Consider the following 22,759-nt stretch of genomic DNA (forward strand, 5'->3'; position numbering starts at 1 on the left):
TGTTCTGTGTCTGTGCAGGAGAAGAAGCCTTAACGATATTTGTTGACAAGAGAAAACTGAGTAAGAAAGCAGAGGTGAGCGATTACTCGGGTAACTCCTCCACTGTGACTCTGGAAGCTCTGCATCAGCTGGCTGCCTCCTACTTCATCGACAGGGAGAGCACTCTGCGCAAGCTGCACCACATCCAGATCGCCTCCACTGCCATCAAGGTAACATTTTATATCTTTATTGTTGGGGCACACAAACTAATGCACTGATTATCAAAGAATTCACCTTCTTCGATCTTACATCAAATTAATATAACTAGTTCAATAGCACAAAGCAACAAGGCTGGTATTCTTGGTAGATTACTCTTTCTTACCACTTACATTTATATAAAACAATCTGTTCTTTTTTCTTTCCATACGTATTTGGCAAATGGTTTTGTTTAAGTAATTCCAAGCAAAACTCATATAATGTCTTTATGAGAGGAAAGTATATTACTGCAGATCATCTGTATCCACAGCAATCAGTGGAGACACAATGGAAAATCCCTTTCAAAATAATGATCTGTTCATAACGTTCACAGACTTTTAATTTACAAAGGAAGATGAATAAGTTGGGTAGATGAATAAGTTGGGTAGTACATGCAATAGAGCTAAATATTTGTCAGAATAAACTGGTTTGTATGACCAGTATAAATAAATCTTCAGCAAAAGCACAACATTGTTTTTCTCAAGAACAGCAGGCAGTGAGGACACTGTTCCAAGAAGCCTAGAATGACAAACATAAGACTGTGTGCTCCTGCTTCCTTCTTATCCTTTGATATAAGGCATTAGACTGGCTCTGATTGTAAACATGAGCATGCACAAAATCTTTGTACATGATTTTGGGGTTGTAAGATTACAGATTTACCTCTAACCGCCACAAGGAGTGACTAACATAGAAATGTGCCCAGAGCAGCTCCCTCTGAAGCTCCTCTTTGAATAAAAGCAATGCATAATTACCATAGCTACAGCAAAAGTGATATGATGTGATATTCTGTCTTTTACTAAGAGTGTCCTATATAGACATTTAAATACTTGACACCATTAGTATTGTCAACATTTGTTAGCACACATATTACATTACACTAACCACGATACTTCTCTACACTGCAGATACATATATGTGTGTAATAATGATATTAAGTTATTCAAGATTCAATGATGCTTTGTCTCTGTAGTTGAAAATACATCCAAATGCCAAGTTATCAAGAAATAAAAACAAAAATTAAAAGTTTAAAAGTACAAAATATAGAATTAAAACATATAAAAATATATATCTTATTTAAAGTCAAAGTGAAACCAAGGTAAAAGGGTATTTAGCCTCTGTATTGTGATGTATTTCCCACTGAATCATAATATGTGGGTTGTGTACCATTACAAGAAGGTTTTAAATCAAATTAGATTTGATTAGGCAGTTAAAAGGTAGGTATGACTCTGCAATACAGTGCAATAAAGGGCTGTAGAGATACTGAGCTGTAGTTATATTGGTGTTGTCATGTCAAGAGGAGGAGGGAGAAATAAATAAATTAGACATTGGCCACAGTCTTATGGAAATTAACAGAAAAGCTTTTGCCCACCAATATACAAACATGTTCTGTTTTCATATGATGGGTGCGGTTAGTTCAAGATCCGTCATGAAACTGACATGTGAAAAGGTTTGACATGAAGAGAAAAGGCAGAGATTTTAATATAAATATACTCAACATTGTTTTTTAAAACATATGTTTAGCATGTAACAAGAGATAATTGAACAATTAACCATTCCACTATCTTAAACAATAGAGAGCTAAAGAATCAATGTACCAGTCAGGTAAACATATAATTACAAACACTATTGTTAAGAAATATACAGAGTTGAATGTGTATGAAAGTGTGAAATGATATGCAGACATTAACCCTTTATATACACTGCCGTCTCTTCATAAGAAACTATCACAGATTTCACAGTTAGGGTTAGGGTTAAGGGCTTAACGTACATTTTGATTTCAATTTTCAGAGTAAAACATGTTGGGCTCCTTCTAGGTATCATTTTCAACAAAGAAAACCCTCTAAAAGTCATTAATGTGGGTTTAGGTGCCATTTTCCCTGTTTACAATTTCCTCGTTAAAGTACAATGATAGCTAAAATGAAAATAAAGATATAAATGTTGCTTTTTATCAACTGGCTTGTGAGGAGATATGATCTTCAGCTGCCGTTAGCACACTGAGTCGGGAGGAAGCGCCGTGATGAGCACATATGGTGAGGGGAAGATAAATGAATCTTGTGAAACACTGTTCATGACAGGTTTCTGCCTCCGGTTGTCACCTTCAGGTAGCATGGGGTTAATAGGGTGACAGAGGGGAGGATGACCCTCTTTTCTGCCTTTTTTCATTCCTTGGAACACAGTGGTAGTCAGCTTGTGAAGTGTAGCTCTCTCTGCTGTAGCAGAACATGAATCAGACAGGCTGTACTTATATCAAAGCTCTGTCCTCTCACTACATTGTGTTCAGGGAGGGTTGGGTATCTCTTCTGCAGCGAAGGTGGGCACATCTGAGGTGCAGAGGCAGATGCTTTTGTCTGTTTCATTTCTTGGGAATTAGGGTTTTTCTCTGTAGCTAAGGATAGGAGGAAGAGAGAGTGTGCTTTCATGCTCCAAAGGCAGTCATCTGGCGTAACTGACAGGTGGGAAGTGAAAAAAGAAGAGATCCACCTCCATCGCCGGTAGAAAGTGAGTCAAAAGAACGACAGATTCCTCCATGCTTGTGCATCATTTCCACAGGGTGTTGACCCACACAGTAGCAGAACAGTTACAAGTAAGCACTCCTCTGCATGAATTTGAAATCAAACAAGTTGAGGAATGAATGAAAGCGGGTTGGCAAGGCGAAGGCCCCCCTGCTGTGTCCATGCAAAGGGGAAATTGAAGCTCATTTTTGGAGAAAAAGCGTGTTACTGTTGTGGCTTGCAGGGGATTGGCTGTGGAAATCTGGGCTCTGTTAAATAAGTCACGGCACAGAGAAGAGTCAGCGATAGGACCAGCTTGTTTGTACAATGAGTAATGAGTCCAGTTCTTCAAGAGCAGCAGGAATAATGTTTGTTACAAATTGAGAATTTTCTTAGACTGAATTGATGGAGCCCCTCCCTCTCCTCCCACAACTGACATGTGCTGTATTTGCCAGTGATGTACAAGGCAACACACTTGAATAGGGAAACAGCAGGATTCTCTAGTTCTGTGGTTCATATTATCATCCTGTGGACAGCTTCTCGATTGCATTGTGTTCTCATTATAGCAGAGAAATATGTTTTTTTCCCAGTCTCATGACTTGATCGATTGCTGTCTAGAATATCACAGAGTGGATAGACAGATAACTTGATCATCTATGATAATGCTGAAAAACCAACATTTATCTTTATTTTGTGTATATGGTCAGAAAGAAATAGTGCAGTACAAACACAAAGACCTACTATATCTTATAACTTACATACTCATAAACAAATACACACAGACTAATGGCAAAGGCTTAAAGCTGAATTAGCCAGTATATGTTTTATATCAAAATTAAATTAAATGACAGTTTGGTTCGACATCAACTTTTAGCCTATGTTGTCATATTATTTAGGTTTTGCAGCACACACATCACTGCTCTCATCACTCGCTTTCAGCTGCACAATGCAGCTATTTCATTAATTAAGCTGTAATATACACACTGTACATCACCTGCAGCATCAAATGGCAAAGTTAGTGATTATTGGCCAGCTGTAGTGTGTTTACTGCCCTCTAGTGGCTAAAAAACATTTTATTTAGCTCTAAGAAAAAAAAAAGGTTTCCCTTCAGTTTCTTCCTTTAGATGGGGTTAGAGTTAGAGCACAACTAAATTCCAATGGCTGAATATTTCAAGATTTAATAAAACTTCAAAAAAGAAAAAGAAAAAAAAAACTGTATTAAAGGTTTGTATTCAGAACATGTCTGCCTTTAGAATTACTGATCTGCTCTGCAATGATCCCAACTTTCTTCCTCCATGCTTCTCTTTTCTCCACCCTGCTGTTTAAATAAGCCAGTGAATTTTAGCACTGTAGCACCTGGATTGAAGGTTCATATCATATGATGGAATATAAGCCCTGATAAAAAAAAATGAAAAAAAGAAAGAAAGAAAATGTGCAAATCTTCTGCAAAACCCTAGCCTTTACTTTATACTCTCATACAGCCATTTGCCAAGATACAGGTGGCCAATAATGTCCTATTAAGTATTTTTAATATACCAGAATGTATCTACAGTGACTAGCAGCTGCTATGTGAAGTGGAAATTGAATATTCTGCTCCTCAGTCAATGTTTTGCCATATGGCATATCATATGGCATATCAAATAATTCCTTATATGGATTCAATATTCATGGGGTCTGAGACACAGGGTTGTATCTCATTTCTTCACATTTATATCAACATTAAACTCCCTCATGAAGGAAACAAGTGACTTATAATGTGATATAAATACTATAGGTGAAGAATTGCACTCAAATTATCTTCATTTTTTCATTTCCCACTGAAAGAGCTCTCCCATTCTTGCTCTCCCAACTCCTTTTCTTCTGGATTAGGCTTTTGATTAAGGAGCCCCATACAGAGTTTTTCACCTCCCTGCAGCTCTGGCCTCATATGAGTTCCCAAGCCCTTCAGCCCTATATGATTGTGTTACTGATCGACTGACCCTCATTGTCTCGCCTCATCCATCTGTCACTTTACACCAACTGTCCTCTGACAAGCCTGACCAGGACAAATCGCTGAACAAAATATGGTGTCCCGCAACCACAAAGAGAGAAAAATGAGAATCAGTTAGGTGCTCCCCACCATGTCACAGCAAGAAAAAGGAGAGTGCTGAAATAAGATCTCTTCTTGCAAATGAAGTGAAAAAGGATGCTTTGCTGGAGCTGCTTTTTGGCAAAGGTCAATCGAAACATCTTCAATCAGTGACTAGACAAAAAAAAGAAACATTGCCTAGCATGAAGAGAAAAGAGAGAAGCAAGGCACTCTTACAGCAATTTAGAAGAATCTAAACGAGCTTACCCTATTTTCCTTCACATTCACAAGTACAATTGATTATAAATAAACATACTTTATTTAAACAGAACAGAGAATGGTATTAATATTACACAGAGGCACCTTTTCTTTTGCTCCCCTCAAAACAGTTTTATGTAGTTCAGTCAGGATACTTAAGTCAAGTTTTCAACCATTTCTTGTAACAAATAAATAAACCATTAATCGTATCAAAAGTGTGTGTGTGTGTGTGTGTGTGTGTGTGTGTGTGTGTGTGTGTGTGTGTGTGTGTGTGTGTGTGTGTGTGTGTGTGTGTGTGTGTGTGTGTGTGTGTGTGTGTAAAGACTCCACCATGCTAAAATGGATGCTGTGCAGAATTTACAAATGAAGTCTTTATTTGTTGTTGCCCAGGTGACAGAAACCCGTACAGGTCCTCTTGGATGCAGTAACTATGACAACCTTGACTCTGTTAGCTCTGTGCTGGTTCAGAGCCCTGAAAATAAAGTCCAGCTGCAAGGTTTGTCTGATTTATCTATTGTTATGGTGATTACCAGTACACATTTTTATAGATAAAACATTCTTCTGAAAAGTATATGTATGTGGAATTAACATCAGAAACCCAGAAGGCCATCCTGGCAGTTTTATAGATTTTAAGTTATAAGCTCAGCCAGTTCTGTACTCCACCAAACTTTCACTGTCACTGTAACTTCAAAGTTTGAAGACAGCACTAAACCCACCTTGGTTTTACAGGCTTGCAGGTGATCCTTCCAGACTACTTGAGAGAAAGTTTTGTGCAGGCTGCACTCAGCTACATAGCCTGTAATGGAGAGGGCGGATTTGTTTGCAAGGACAATGACTGCTGGTGCAACTGTGGCCCCAAGTTCCCAGAATGCAACTGCCCCTATATGGACATCCAAGCCATGGAGGACAGCCTGGAGAGAATAACAGAGACATGGGGATTGCTTTACAAAGAGTTTGAGGAATCAGGTAAGAAATCCCTCTAGAACCAATAACCAATTCTTGCTTGCTTTTGTAATGCAGACTTCACATTCATGCCATATCACAAACACAGGAAAAATCTAACTTTTAGCATGTAAATCATTCATATGAGAGGGAGTGAAAACAAATTCAGGTGTTTTACTTGCATTGTTAAATCTGAGTGAAGATCCTATATGTATGATCCTCCCTATTCTGATTTATAGGTGAACTATAATAGGTGGTTGTGAATCCTTGGTCCTGGCACGCTATCTGCATCTAGCAAATTAACAGTGCGACAGGACCGGATTTAAAAAATCAACTGCTTTCGGCTCAGGTAGTTTACAATATGTCCAGAGCAGATTAATCAGCTATAAAACTCATTTATTGCAGGTCCGACTTTTCATATCACTGGGGAAACAGAGTTTGAATAGAAGTGCTTAGCATAATGTTTGGTTATTATTGCTGTGCTCGGTCACCCTGCCTTAGTGATTACTACTCAGGTGAAATCAAAATGGATGTCTTTTTTTCCACTCCTCAGATTTTGGCTGAAATATCCCTAAGTGCAATTACTTTCAAAGTTTATGTTTTAATAGCTGGGTGTGAAGTGAGGGCAGATGCGTGCCCAGAATGCAGACATCTTCAAGTGTCATAAAAGTGTCCTTCAGCGAGGAATATCGCAGATTTCCAGCTCGCTGCCTTATCAGCAGTAAAAGATGCTAGGAAATGGTCTAACTATTGACACAGACTGAGATTAAACAGCTCGTACTGCTCAGCATCAGAGCTGTTATTAAACTTGAACCAAATAGTGACAAAAAAGGGCATAATAGTATCAAAAAGGCCTTTCCTGCGTCATACCTAACAATGTTCCTTAGCTGTTCTAAAAATCACTGTAAACCACTGCCTCACAGGGCTTATTGCTTTTATAAAACAGTTACTATATGTACCTGCAAGGTTTCATAAAATAAACACATAGCAACAGAAATGCATCATTTATTGATAACAAATAACCATTCTTCCATCAAGCAATGTTCCTCAGCGACATTTAGCAGGATGGTTACCAAGCAACACACAGACACACATGGAAAGGCATGGTTAAAGATGGAGTGATTATTAACATTCATCTAGATATTTCCATTAATTGCGCAATTGTTGAAGTAGTGTTCAATTATGTCAGCCCTCTTCTTTGCTGTTTAACTCTGGACAGGTGCACAGTACCAGAAGTAAGGATATTTCTCCAGCAGCTTCTCTCGTTGTAGTTTGGTCGCCAGTATGATTGCTGGGAGATTCACATTTATTTTCTGTCACTGACAGGATTTCTCTCGCCTCTATGCTGGCATCGGAGTTAGTGAACAGTGGTCCTTTGCAGGCAGTGGTTGGTGTAGATTATCTCAGTGCCGGCTCCTTTGCAAATCCGTGGCAACATGGAGCGAAGGAAGTTTACCTCCATGCGCTCGCTAGTTACCAAATTATAGGAAGAAGACAAAAAAACATGTTCCCATTATCTTTCAGTTACATTGTAAACACCATTGAAAACCATTGTGCTCATTTTTCCCCATAAGTGTTGTCACTTGCCAGCCATGTAATTTTTGTTCCAGTGTAACCAAGCCACACTATAACAAAAACAAGTTACATCATTACCTCAACATAGATCACTAGTGTAGTTTGTCTTCTTTGGATGGAAATAAAAGGCTGAAGGATTGGGCAGCAGTAACAAGAGATATTTCTCCAATGAAGTTGCAGGACTCAGTGGGTTTCCTGGCTGCTTAAACATAAATCCCTGCAGGCTCTCTTTGTTTCTTGTGCCAGCAACTTTGTGGTTTTTTGTTCATTCGTTGAATGACAGCATTGCACATTTCTGACTGTTTTCGTCTTGGTTGATGATAAATGATTCGGGCTTCAGTTGGCAGTTGCCCTCTTTAGCTCTGCGGCTCATATGCAGCCACACATCAAACCAGACTCTGTTGACAAGACCCTCAAGTGTATTTGGATTCAGTGCTGAGAGTGCTTGATTTTCTGAAAGTCTGCCTCCGATAACGATTGTATATGCAAAGTTTTTACATCTATTTTTTTCTCAGGATCCTGGTGTCAACAGACAACAGGATTAGCTGGTCGGAGGATCATTAGTGAATCCAATGAGTCCTGCATGTGGGCGAACATAGCTGCTCATCTTTACTGTTTTTTTTACAGTGTTATAAAACTGATGGCGAGCCTGTTGTAGTTCCATTTTGGTGATTGATTTAAAATCAATGTCCAGATCTTTCTTGGCACACCAGGTCTGAACATTGTGAAATGACCACATCATCTGTTTAAAAGTCCTGGTTTCATTTATCATCTTTTCCCGCTCTTTAATTTGTTCTCCTTCTCTGTCTTTCTTTTTTATCTTCCTCCTCCATCCTGCCCATCACTTTCAAGCACTTATTCAGACTTAGCCCACACTGTTAATCAAAACTAACTATAAAATCTGACATTTTGAAAGAATTTGTTTGGCGCAGTAATACTGTTGGTGTGTGTTTTTGATGAGGCGTTGAATGCGGCTCAGTCAATCATAATCAAGGACTGGCATTATTCATTTCAAAAAAGCTTTTTGTGCTCATTGCTACATTTCAGAGTGTGAAATAATACATCCTTCTCTCAATAAAGTGCAAATGTGCTCAAGTTTTATCTAGGTTAAACACAAGGAACTTATTCCATGTGACATTAAGGCTATGATGATTACGTTGAAAGCAAATAAAGATGGCCTTAATACTTGGAATCTCTGTTCCTCTTTAATGTGTCACCTTGAATGTATGTCCTTTTTACTTTACTGAATTTGTTTGAAATGAACTGAAATGAACAAAAAGGATTTTTTCAAAGCATCACTTGACAGATGCTGTGGCAATGCAGGGTCCTGATATGCCAATGTCTGTATTTCTGGACTGAATATTGCAGAACAGGCTGCCAAGGTCTTTGCCATGTCAAACGCTTCAAATGAGGTTGAGATGTGCAGCCTTTGGCATATCCTTTGTATTCTCTACTGTCTGACAATAAACTGTGTGATGGTCAGTTATTTAAGAGACTGTTGAGGAGATCCATATCCAGTTATACATTTGGGACATATCATGTGACCATCATTTATCTACAATGTATTTCGTTCACTCATCATTGACGGGTAAATATATCACATGAGCAGGACTGTTGGAAAAGCTACCGCTGCCATAGATTTCGTAGATTTTGTTACAGGCCTGGGCAGAAAAATCAAGATTAGGCTATCTGGATATAACTGTTTTCTATGGCATGCTATTTGTGAGTTGTTCATCATGTGTTAAAATAAAGTGACACATCTCACACTGTATACTCAAGCCCAGTTGTCCAACCCTGGTAAAACTGTGGTGATGCATGCTGCACAGAGGATGGTGGATGGATCCTCTTCGGAAATGTACTTATATAATGTTAAAATGATACAGATTTTGCCTTTCTTTTCTGTTGTTACAGATGAATTCAAGGCATTCTATGCGAGGTTACCGCATAACTATTTCCTGAACGTTTCAACCATCCAACACTTGTGGTCCCTGGACAGCCTTTTCCAGTGGCGATATGAGCAGTTGGAGAACAGCATGCGGGTCCTTTCCAGACGAGCCCAGAGAGTCATCTTCAAGCTCTTCAGTCTGAGCAAAAGATGTCATCGGCAGCCCCAAGTCCGCCTACCAAGAGAAAGGTGAGCACATAAAGCACTGAAACATACATTATCTTTACCTGTATCTCAATTATTGAATCAACTGATGATTTTTTAAATTATATTTCAGTCAAGGCTAACTTTGACCATGCAGGTTCTGCAGAGTTTTTTCATTTAATGTCTCTTTTTAATGTAGCTTTCTTTTTGTACATTCCTCCCTTTCAGTTTGTATTTTTGATGTTGATTCACCAAGCATTTTATTAGAAACACCTGTGCAATCTAATGCAGGCCAGTGCACTACCACCACCCACTACGACCCCCATAATAAACATAAAGTAGAATTATCACCTTTCTGACAATGTCACCAAAAAGTGAAAACATACAAGCTTCGTAAAAGTTTGGCAAAGCTGTTGCATTGGATTGCATTAGATTGAACAGGTGTTCCTAACAAAGTGCTTGGTGAGTATATACCCTCAAAGGAGTTGCAAGGTTTAAGCATTTGTTTTTGCCAAAAGCTATTCTACATTGAGTAACAGTCTGCAGCTCTTTCAATAGCCTGACCAAGGGGAATAGGTTGAAGTAAACAAGCTGCCATTGCTGCTGTGTTATTTCACTTGTAAACCCTCACATTAACCTCTAGTGAACTGTATGTAAAGGATTTTAAATTTTACTGACTTTTATATAGCTTTTTTGTGGCTTTTGCCAAAAAGTATGATCAGCCAGTAAAACCAGTTGAAATATGACCATCCAAACGCAATTAAAGCAATGTTATTTGGGAGTTTGACAGCTAAAAGACTTTAAACTAAATCCAGCCGGACTTTTTTCATGAAAATCACTAAAACGCAGCCGACTTGGTTTGTTTTGCTGTTATCAGCGTCTCCAAAACTAAACTTCAGAAAAAGAAAAAAAAAATGTTTTTAAATCCACAAGTCTCTACTCCATAAAATGTTTATTACCCTTCATGAAATCTGCATGACATCATGACATTTTCATTCAATTTTACTGGACTTCATCTTAATGAAATTCTCTGAAATCAGACTCTGTTTAAGTTTCATGGCCGCAAAGAATAACATTTCACTCTGATTACAAAACTGGAACTCAGGGATTAAAAAAGAGTTGACTGATGATTGAATGCTAGCAAATGAAGTCTAATTAAGTGTAACCTAATGCTGGCTAGATCAAAATTACTACAAAGTATTCAACATCCATACTGTTAGGGTTGATCAAAAGTGAAAAGTATTCCACTGAAGTTTATGCCATAATTAATTTCAGAATTACCTTTTAAAGACTAAAAATGTATAGTTCCTAATATCCACATAACAGAGGATGTCATTTGATAACGTTGTCCTATGACTGTTGACTGAAACCTCTCATGTGCATTTTCAGATTTTCATCTCATCAACAAATCATGATTTAGATTTGGTTATTTCTAAGATTAGGGAAAGATTGTATCTAAGGTGAAAAGCTTGTATGTTCGACTCTCCATCCCAACCTCCTCCATAAAATGTGTTTGTGCTTGTACAACAACTAAACGCATCTTGCCTTTGCCATTGAGTGAGTCATTTTTTCACATCAGAAAAGGAATACTTACACATAAATCATTTTAACCCTTACATACTGTTCATATTCTGACTCATAATTAGTCTCTATAACACTTCCCATTCAGAAATTCCCCATCAGTCATTAATAAATGTTCAATCACTAGACCAGGAGAATATTTTATAAAACATGAAGAATACAACATGTTTGAATGCTGATTTTTTAATTTTTTTTTGCATAAACACAGGTCAAACTTGAACATTTGCATATATACAAATGTGTAACAGCTGCACCCAATCTTTAAAAATTACGCATTTATTTCCATATTTGTATACTGTGGATCACATTAGGAAAAGTCCAGCTAAAATAAATGTGTATATCGTGTTTTTACAGCTCTAAAATGTAAAAATGGGTCAATTTTGACCCTGAACAGTATGTAATGGTTAAGTGTTTTTGTATTTCCGGACAATTTCCAAATTTCAGGCTAGTGCCTTTACAATGCAAATTTACATGAGCTGCCTTCATCCGTCAGAGGGGTCTATGGATGATGAATGCAACCATCACTGTCAGTCACACTGCGTTCATTTTTGACTGAGCCACCACAGTCATGGCAGCGATGCCAGAGAGCACTTCACATAAATCATCAAGTGGATTAATCTATACAGTGTACTCTGTTCAATGTCCAAACTCTTGATTTTCTTTCTTTTCTCTGTCTCAGAGCAACCCCCCCGTAATCTGTCTTGTTTTCTCCACCACATTGCCAAAACACACATTAATCACTGATCTATGCAGTTGATATTCCCACCCACTCGCCAGGAAAAGGAGTGGGAGCACCATCACCCTCATCCAGGATGCTTTTATCTATGTTATTAGCACGGCACCAACTGTGAAGCTTTCTTTTGTCTCTCTTAAATGAAATCTCCTTACTCAGTGGAAAGAGATCAGGATGTTTGTCAGTTTGCCTTGAAGTGAAGCGGAAGCTTTCGGGGAAAAAAACAACAACCCTCGGTCTCCATTTAACATCCTGTTTGTGACACTTGAGATAGATGAGAAATGTGTGATTGATTTTACTTCCTGGGGGCTACTTTTTTGCCTGTGCTGACAATTATGAGTGAATAAGCCAGTACAAGCACCAGTCAGCGTGTTTTTTATTAGGCGGATAATGATAAGACTGCAGATTACACTGTGCTCATACTTCTGCCATTAGGCATAATGATGCACATTGTCATTCAAGTAATGTTTTCAGTACTTCTGTTTCAGTCAGCTTAGAAAATATCTTTCTTATGTGTAGGCTTTTCTCACAGTAGAGGTTTAGTATTTTTCACACATGCCAAGGTGAATGCTTTACTGGAAGAGTCCTCTCATCTCTGTTTGACGACTAAGAGAGAACAATTAAGAGTTGACTGCAGAATGTTGAATAGCTTCGTAACAAACTTGTCAAGGCATTCAGTAGATCACACCAATTCCACCTTTACAGCCTCACTCTATTTTACTCAAATCATTTGATACAGAGGAAACAATGACCAGAAGGTGTGATGATTGCATATCAGGGACACTGTCCTGTTTAGTTTAATATATAATGATATAATGGTTTGTGGACAGGTCTGTTAAGAAGTTGATTTCCCATTTTGTGTGAAAGAACTTGACTAGCTTAGACATAGCCCCAATGTCAATCCAATCCAAGACTTTTGGGATGAATTTGATCTCTAATTGTGAGATAGACTAGATTTCCTGCCCGCTGTCGAACCATAAAACATCATTATTTTTTTTACCAGTTATTTTTACCAGTTTTCCAGTCCCATAGTGCAGGCAGCACAGATATTTCCAATTTCCAAACCTTATTTTCAAATTAGTGCTGTCACGAAAAAGTGTACACTTAGGTATACATTTCACTAACTGCTGTGAGACTGTTGGTATTTTCATGGATTTCAGTTTCAAAACAGTGTAACTTGCTTTTTTTAAAGTGGCCCAGAGGTTAGAAGGCACTGTGATTTACAGCAGTGGTTTGGAAGAATAGTTGCAGGAAGCAGGAAGGCTGTACATAATCACACCAGGGAACTAACAGTACAAGTGCAGTCTTGTCTTGGTGACTGCTTTGCTCTGCTGAAGCTGTGGGAGGTGAAATGCCTTGACCACAGGTAGCACATGATGGAAAGAAAGAGCCCTTTTCGGTTCATTTCCCATGACCGCTTTTTCCATTAGGGGGTTTTGATATTCAAATCAGTGATTTTTAAAAAAACTCAGACTTGCTTTCCACTGCCAAGCACACAATAAGATTGGGATTCACAGGAAGGATGCTCCAAATGTAATCCAGCAAACATTTTCAGATTAGCATAAAGTTTACCACAATACGTCCTCATCAAAGAAAAAGCTTTTTTTTTTCTGAAAGGAAAGCCAGCGGTACTATGCATTTCTTCTCTTCAGCAAGCAAAGAGGATAAGAAGCATAAAGGGATCACAGTCAAGAAAGTGTTACAGACGGGAATCAAACTCCAGCCCACATGGGGGAATTGTATGACTGAGATTCAGTTACCCTACAGCTGTAGCGCACTTCTACTGTAATATTTATGTCACAAACTGATCAAAGCCAATTTTCCGTATCTACTGTCTCTCATGTTTTCTTCCAGTTTAAACACCAACATTTGGTCTCATATTCTTTGTATGTGTAACCTACACAAATTGGGCACAAATTTAAGGACAAAAACTAAAAATTGGAAAAACTCATTCCAGGCTATCTCAGTAACATAAGGATATTCCTTTGAACACTTCCACACCACCCTAAAGACTATAAAATATGGCTTCACTAGTATAAAACTCTAAACCTTGTGATGCCTATAAATCATAGAGATCATTTGTTTTGAGATGGTGAAACAACTGTACCTTGTTTTTAAGCACACATTTAGATCACTGGTATGTTTGTTTGGACAGATATTTAAAAATGTACATTAACATTGTGTTTTATTGTATTTAGCTTGAACCTTCACAATTTACCTCAGAAATATTATTTTGTCAAAATAATTCTCAGCACAGTCCATATGTGTGCTCAGTTGTCATGCAAATGGTTCAATTGTCACATAATCCATCTTAAAGTAAGGAATTTCTGTCACATCATAACAGGTGGTCACATACAGGGAAACCATGCTTTGTGGAATCCTCTCGGCTCTGTCTGTATGCTTTACATTATGTGGATGATACTTTTTATTTTTAACAAGCAAGCTGTCTGCAGAACCAGATAGGTATCTTGGACCTTATAAAGAATTAAAACCGGCTCACCCTAAATGCCCTGTTCAATAAACATTCTCTCTCTGCTTCCCTCTCCTGTCTTTCTCTCTTTTTCCTCCTTCCCTGGTGCAGACCTCAGTCCTACTGGCTGAGTCATTTTCAGTCTCTCCTGTATTGCTCAGAGAATAACCAGCTTGGTGCATTCTCTGAGGAACTCCACAGCTGCAGCTGTCGATATGAACATAGCCCCTGTCAGCTGCCTCCACCCTGCTCTGTTGGGGAAGGCTCTGCCTGTGCAGCGTGTGCACTAGACAACCACACCCGCTGCGGGAGCTGCAACCCAGGCTTCGCCCTGGTGCAGGGGGCCTGCAGGCCCATGGTGGCAGACTCTACAGAGAACTACCTGGGATTTGAGACAGACCTCCAGGATTTGGAGCTGGGCTACCTACTACAGAGAGCTGACCGCAGGCTAGAGGTACTTTTCTTTTAGCCTTTGTTTAATCATGTCAGGCTGGCCGAGGGCTGAGCTGTCTTTCACAGCAGTAACCTCACAGGGATATATTCACTCATGGGAGGTACTCTGTGTTACAAAGGGTTGCCCTTGGGTTTCTCATATTTGTTGTACCAGTTTGTAGATATGTTGTATGTCTGATGCAGCTCTTGGTTCATTGTCTTTGCTTTACATTCATGCTTTTCATAGCTACATGTGTCAAGTTAAATAAAAAATTTAAAAATTGGAATGACATCTTTATATCTAAGAGCAACATTTTTGTTTGTTTGTTTGTTTTTTTCCCCCCCGAAACATCTCATTAATTTTCTCTCTATGAATATTGGCTTCAGGGTGGTATCCCAATCATTTAAATGAAAGCCATTCTCCTGGCACACAAAAGTTATTTTGGACTCACACAGTATCACATCAGCATTATAGTGTTTGTGGCACACCTTCTTTGACTTAAGCCAGATACCTTTGCATGTCATCCCCCTTGCAAAAATTGTAGATTTCACCAAATTCATTTATTATTTATTTATTCAATTGAGATCTTCTTTTTAGTGTAAATTGATATGATTGAAATGTATTCACTACAGTTATCCTTACTGTGTTCATGTCTTTTTTTCTGTTAGGTCCATGCGATCTTCATCAGCAATGACATGCGACTCAACAGCTGGTTTGATCCATCATGGAGAAAGAGGATGCTGCTCACATTGAAAAGCAACAAGTACAAGTCTAACATGGTCCACATGCTGCTGGGGATATCCCTTCAGATCTGCCTTACAAAGAACAGCACACTGGAGCCTGCCCTTACTCTCTACATCAACCCCTTTGGCGGGAGTCATTCTGAAAGCTGGTACATCCCTGTCAATGAGAACAATTTTCCAGACTGGCAGGCCACCAAGCTGGACCTGCCCTTCGAGTGTTATAACTGGACTCTGACGCTAGGCAACAAGTGGAAGACGTTCTTTGAAACCATCCATATCTACCTTCGTAGCAGGATAAAGACTCAGAATGGAGTAAATGACAGCGTTTATTACGAGCCTTTAGAAATGACAGATCCTGGTCGTAACCTGGGCTACATGAAGATTAACAGCATCCAGGTCTTTGGCTACAGCATGCACTTTGACCCAGAGGCGATTCGTGACTTGATTCTGCAGTTGGACTACCCATACACCCAAGGTTCCCAGGACACTGCCATGCTTCAGCTCTTGGAAATACGTGACCGGGTGAACAGGCTGTCCCCTCCAGGTCAACAGAGGTTGGACCTGTTTGCCTGTCTTCTCCGACATCGGCTTAAACTGACTGCCAGCGAGGTGGTTCGCATTCATGCCTCCTTACAGGCCTTCAGCTCACGTCTGCCCAATTCATTGGAGTACGAGACCACCAAGTTGTGCAGTTAACAGCTACTTGAGGGGGGATCTGGATTGTAAACGTCCACAAGGAGAACTCCTGAACATGTGAATTGTGCCATTTGTGGTGCAAATGCTTACAGTTGTGCTCTGTCTCTACGGATTACCAAACTGTATGGTTAATCAGGAGGGGACCAGCTGTGGGCAGCTGAAGAATGTACTCATCTGGTTGTTTTGGTTTCTGTTTTGTGGCGACTACCTTCAGTGCTATATCATAAAGGAGATGGATCAGTGAGAAAATACTCAGCTGTTTCCCAAGAACATACTCTTAAACAAAAGTAGGAATTCAGATACCACTACATAAAGTTGAACCATCCTGTTGCTATATGACTGCTCATTTATACTGTAAGTACCAACACCAGATGATTGGACATTTTATGGTAAAAATGTCTGTTTGTTTGTAATTTTTATATGTTCCTTTGCTTCAGTGACAGTGCACTTTCCATGAAGACCAGAATACAGTGGTGTCAGTCAAAATTTTGTAGATAAATTGATATTAAAACATAATGTTATAACAGATTCTAGCTGTTGGAATATTTTTCATAATACTTTTAACTAACATCTTCTGATATTTTTTTTTTTTTTTGCAATTAGGTCAATGTGCCTCTGTTTTTTTCTCACTTCATTTAACAAAAAATTCACCCAGCAAATTTTATTCTAACAGGAAACAACCGTAAATGCAAATAATGGGGAAAAACAATGCACATCTGATCACACATATTTCCTTTACTTTTACTCTACACTAGCAGCTCAGAAGTTAAAAGGGGCTCTGTACGGCATTTTCAAATATCAACCTATAAACTGTCACTAATCTTGGTTGGGCTATTTTAAAAGGTATGTGTACATGGTTGAAGCATTTTTTTCCAGTTTTCTGTGTGATGGAACAGATAAATACACTTTAACCAATGCAGCCAGCTACTCCAGCTGTGTAGTGGCTATCATCCCACTCACTCTTTATATAGGTGACTGTGACCTGAAACCTTTTTCAGCACTTTTTCTTATCACTTACTGTACATCTGTAGATATGCTTGACTATTATGTTGTGAGCTTGGTCAAACATGTCTTGATTGCACAGCAGTACTGTTGCCGAACAGATCCAATGTAGACACAGACAGAGAGCAGCAGCTGTTACTGTTTTACTGCTGACATGCTGCTGATATGCTGCTTCTGCTGCATGGCCAGTTTAGAGAAGGTGATGGGACCAAATACCAATTAGACTCAGGCAGCACACAGCAATTTGTGTCCAACTCAAGTGCATTGCCACTCAACAAAATATAGTTCAAAATGGCTGCCAGAAAGACTGTGTTTAGTTCTAACAGTAGGGTTAGTCACTCTGCACAGAGCAAACAAGAGCTTATTATTTAAAGGTAAAATCAGCTATTTGGTCTGCTAGATGTTCAATCTGTGTGTGAGTTAAAAATAAAAATTGGATGTTCATAAACAGCACCGGCTCTGTAAATGGGCGTGTAAACACAGTGGCTCAGAACAAGCCACATAATACTACTACAGCCAATCAGCAGGGGGCATTTGTGCTTGTGCACAGGACAGGTGGAGCAGCTGTGTGTGAGGACATGAAAGTCTTCCATCTCCAGCACCCATTGAATAGTGGAGGCGGGGGGCTGGTAAACTGGAGAGAGAGAGGCCATGGCCAATTCATATATAAATGTTTTCTCACGGAAGGGATTAACATCCATTTATTAAATGTATTAATCCAAACTGAATCCGAGATAGTCTCAAGGAGACCCCCCTGCATTATTTACGCTCCAAATCTATTTCTCCCACCTTTAAGCATAATCTGAGCAGGCAGCTGTTAAAACCACACAGATATCCCACTGTATGTGTGCATGTGTGTTTTGTTAACTGGTATTAACCATCATCAATGAATCAATAAATACAAACACTGTTGATTTCTTCCTGTTGAACCAACATGCAAACTATTTTGGTTCTGTAAATTTCTGCTGTCAATCACAAGGCAGCTGGTTCGGCCAATGTCCTCTCAGCTTCCCAGGAGCTGAAGCTGACACTGAGTTGAGTGAGAAATGGGGAGGCTGAAGAGATGCAGAGTGTGGATGGGCCGTTGTGCTCACATTAGATGAGGTTTGTTTTTGTTTTTTCCCCACTCATAATAATGTGTGAGAGGAACAGAAGTGCCTCTACACCTGACACATCACTCTGAATTCCTCCACATTTCTCTTTTGGTTATTGCCATGGTAATGCAGAGGGAGCACAAAGGGAGGTGTGTATGTGTTTGGGCGTTTAGTTCAAATATCAACAATCTTTCTCCCGAATGGCTGTCTCTAACTTTAACACCAGGAGGCTGGGTTTGAAGTTCATCTAATACCAAAAGTCTGAAGGCTTTATTTAATATTTAGGCATGAACAAAATCCTCACCCAAGCTTAATCAGCTGGGACAGTCGTGAAGGTCTGAGAGGAAACAAAATAATGTCAATCTGACATTATGAACCTCAGGTATTGAAAACCTTTGGCAGTGAACTATTAAACATATTACTGAATGTAATCAAGTTTTGTGAGAACTTTAAATTGTGTTTGGGAAGTGATAAAAGTATACTGTAAATGTAACACTGGGTGGGATATGGGTTTCAAACTTAAGTGTACCAGCCAGGCTGTAGGTTGTTTCAATCAAAGTCAAGCTCACGCTGCATACATATATTATACTAATGTCTTGAGATTAATTATGAGTTATTGATGTGAGAGGGATACAAACACATATGGACTTGTAGGTCAGTCACCGTAATCAAACATTGTTGTGCCTCTGTACTGTGGGTCAAAGATTCTGCCAACATTATCAATGTCAGGAAAAGGATGCCACCTCTAATCTATTAATGCGTGTATCTCAGTGACGATGCAGACCAAATGGAAGTCAAGCACCTATGAAGGTTAACAGTCATCACCTCAATTTGTCTGCTTCCCCTATCGAATCCAACTCATGTCAAAAGCTACGTTGGATGAGGGCTGTACATGGATGAGTAGTGTTTGATGAGATGTGTGAGTGGTGGAATACATTACCAAATGTCAGCACATCTTTTCCTCAATACAGCCGTGTCAATTACGTGGAGGAAATGAGTGCTTCACAGCAGCATGAAAAGAGCAGCTCTGAAAGAGTGAAAGACAGCACTTTCAGCTGGGTTTGAATCTGTGGTGACTTTGTTTCAACTTTGAGGTCACTAAATGTCTAAAATCTCTCAAAAGCCAGGCATGAAAACCTATGGTGTTTCATTCCTTCTACAACTCCTCACAGGAGGGAAAGGGATCACAAAACATGAAATTGTAGGGGTAAAACACTAGTACATTTTACTCATCTTCACCAAAAAGTTAATTAAACACCCGCACAGTCTGAGTAATTAGGGTTATGGATGGTGCTTTTCAAAGAAAAATGGAAATGGAGGACTTAAAAATAATTCTGCCCTCTCTACAGTACATGTTCCTCCTCCAGCAAAAAAAACACCCCCCCCCCCCCCACATAAAAAAACAAGGTAGTATACCCATAATTATGTTGTTTAACAGCACTCTGCTCATTGTGCAATTACCAGACTCAGTTTTAAAAACCTGTCCTGCAGAGGCAGTTAGTCATAATTCATTATCGTGAGCTTGTAAATAGCTGCATTCTCTTTTATGCCTGTGACTGCATGCACCCTCCCTTATGACAATGTGAGTGGGCGTCAAGAGGTGAGCTTTGATTAAATAAGCTCTGACCCTTAGTTGTCCGTCAATCGAAAGGTATCATATAAAAAGAAAAGTCCGTCCTATCTGATATAAATCTGCTTGATTAAATCTTCTGTCTGTAATTTATTGAAGATAATTTCTCGTACTGATGATGATGACCTTGGACCAGTTTTATTTAAAGTTGGTAATCAGAAGTTTATCTTATAGAAAGTTTCATACCACTACCTAAAAGAAAAATAGAAAAAAAGAAATGTGTAACTAAAAGCAGCTTCACCAACAACGAAGACACCAGAGCTCAGAGGTCTAGGTGGTAATAGGTATTATCTTGAAGTAGCAGTTTAAATTAAAGTGTGAATCCATGACAGTATTTGTGATTTAAGTTTCACTTTTCAGTAACAAACACTTAAAATAACCTTCAAGTTTTTGATTTTGGTACAATCATAAGTGCATCTGTCACAAAGTTGTGGTGTACAAGAACTTTGTTGAAGTCTCATCCTTAGGCAACCATGTCATTGTTGAATTACATTCAGCAAATGCATCGCCAGAGAAATGTGCTTTATGTCTTTTATTGTTAAGACACATTAATGACTCTGCCAAGCTGAGAAATATTTATACTAATGCTTAATGCTGGCAACCTTTTTTTCCCTCCAATATTCTGGCAACTACAGTGTAATACAACGTTACGTTAGACACTGAGTATTTGGTGAAGGTTAGGGATTGCATTCTTGTTTAAATTATAAGAAAAAAAAGTCAGCAGGGACTCCAAGCATGACACACAACATATTTAGCTTATTTACATGGAACTGAAACCACAATCTTTCCCTATAATCCAAATGCTTTTGATTAAACCTAACCACACACACAACTAGGAGAAAGTGTTCCCTTAGGAAATTTTATTTCACCAATTAGGAACATCCAATCAGTGATTTGGTCGATGCGATTTAATTGAAATACCAGGGGTCTATTAGACCATGTGTATGTGAAGATTGAAAGTGTGAAAATGAACTAATTTGGAGATATCAATATGTAATTTGAAGGATCTTATATAAAATATCATCTTAGAGCAGTATCTGTTCAAAGTGCATCTAGTGTGAGCGCTCCATATATAAAAACAAAGAGCTGGACAGCAGCTCTCTCTCATACTGATGTCGGTGCAGCTAATATTTAGCTGAGTCAGGTTGCCTCTGCTCTTACATCTGTCACTGTGCTTCCTGCATTAATCCCCCCCCTCACATTTACACAATTATCGATGCTCACACTTACTATAACAACTCAAGGGCGTAATTTATCCCTGAGTAGGGATTAGTATTGTTTTGCCATTTGACAAAGTCAGAAAATCAACAAACATATTTGTGCACAACGATAAAGCCCTCAGTCCTGACTAGCACACGTTCCAGAGAAATCTACTTGTCCAGATCAATACCTCTTGCATTGTATTTTCACAGGGAGTATAATTCTCAATGTCAGTATGGATCTGCATTGTACTGTGGCAAAGTGTCGGGCTTCAGCTTCCATACAGACCAAACTTTCCCCCCCCCCGGGACCCGGCAGTGCAACGAAACAGAGAACAGGAGGAGGAGGCAAAAGGTAACCGCCGTCCGTCAATAAATCAATACGCTGCTTTATTACTTCAGAGAACAAAAGGCTCTGCACTGAGATCGATTGCACCGCTGAGGAGCCTCCGATAAGACAAAAATATAAATAAATAAAATTCTCCTGGCATTTGGCTGCTCCGTCCCCGCGACCAGATCAGCATCAATTTATTACCGATGTGATGGTTTCCGCCTGATGTGTTTTTATATAAGCACAAATCAATCCTGAGTTTATTAGCTGCTATGATGCATTGTAAAATGACATTACTCAGCGTGCCAGATGAATGCCATTCATTAGGAAGCAATGCCGCATCGACTGTAGATGTGCAGGGAATAAAAGAGTGAAAGATGTATTGAAAGGTGTTTGGGGTGAACTTTACTTTAATTTGTCACTGTGTTCTTTTCAGTATTAATTACTAAATCAATTAACATTTAGTATGTTTGGACAGATAGAAGAAGATAGATTGATAGATACATACATAGCTGCCACTACTAGTCAACCACTACAATATCCTGCTATATGGTACCCAGTTGCCCTTATTATATAAGTTGTATTATTTGTTCTATATGCTTGTTCATATTGCAAGACATCTGCAGGGTAGAAATGTGGTAAGAGGTAACTTACGTATGACTATTCAAGTGGGCTTCTTATTAAAAATCAATGCTTTCATTTCAGGTGTTTAGACAATGGGCAATATCACAATGTAAGACAAGTACTGCATTTAAACTTATTACTGAAGTGAAAGTAAATGAGTATTAAGTATAAAAAATAAAGGTAAATGTTTGTTTTGATATTTTAGAGATTTTTAGAGATAAACCTACTTTGGAAGAGGCCAAAATAGAACAATTAACAGATTTACAACTATTCAAGTACACTACATGTTTTTAAAAAATCTATCTTTTCTATTTTATTGTTTTATTTTATTGTATTAAAAACACCATTTCACTCCTAAAAAGCAGTTTTTGTTCCATTCCGTGTCCTCAGAAACACCAAAATAAAGTGAGAGGGTTGTAAAAGTGTTGTAATGGTCACAGAGAGCGGAGAAAACGGCATGAAAACATCAGCATGGAGAATGAGAGACTCACTTGGACATCGCTTCTACTTTCATTATGTAAATATTCCTTCAAATGTCACACACACACACACACACAAACACAAA

General features: G+C 38.8%; 1 protein-coding gene across 1 annotated transcript in view; it reads left to right on the forward strand.

Annotated features, from left to right (window-relative positions):
• brinp3a.2 (bone morphogenetic protein/retinoic acid inducible neural-specific 3a, tandem duplicate 2) overlaps positions 1 to 16,314 on the forward strand; it is a 30,997-nt gene extending 14,683 nt beyond the window's left edge. Inside the window, exons 3-8 of the mRNA XM_062424302.1 lie at positions 19 to 209; positions 5,443 to 5,548; positions 5,782 to 6,018; positions 9,481 to 9,703; positions 14,554 to 14,896; positions 15,544 to 16,314. Of these exons, the coding sequence (XP_062280286.1) occupies positions 19 to 209; positions 5,443 to 5,548; positions 5,782 to 6,018; positions 9,481 to 9,703; positions 14,554 to 14,896; positions 15,544 to 16,314 (1,871 nt within the window). The remainder of the gene's footprint in view (positions 1 to 18; positions 210 to 5,442; positions 5,549 to 5,781; positions 6,019 to 9,480; positions 9,704 to 14,553; positions 14,897 to 15,543) is intronic.
• Positions 16,315 to 22,759: the final 6,445 nt, after the last annotated feature.

This window comes from Scomber scombrus, chromosome 8, assembly GCF_963691925.1.
Source record: "Scomber scombrus chromosome 8, fScoSco1.1, whole genome shotgun sequence".
In the NCBI taxonomy this organism is placed as follows: domain Eukaryota; kingdom Metazoa; phylum Chordata; class Actinopteri; order Scombriformes; family Scombridae; genus Scomber; species Scomber scombrus.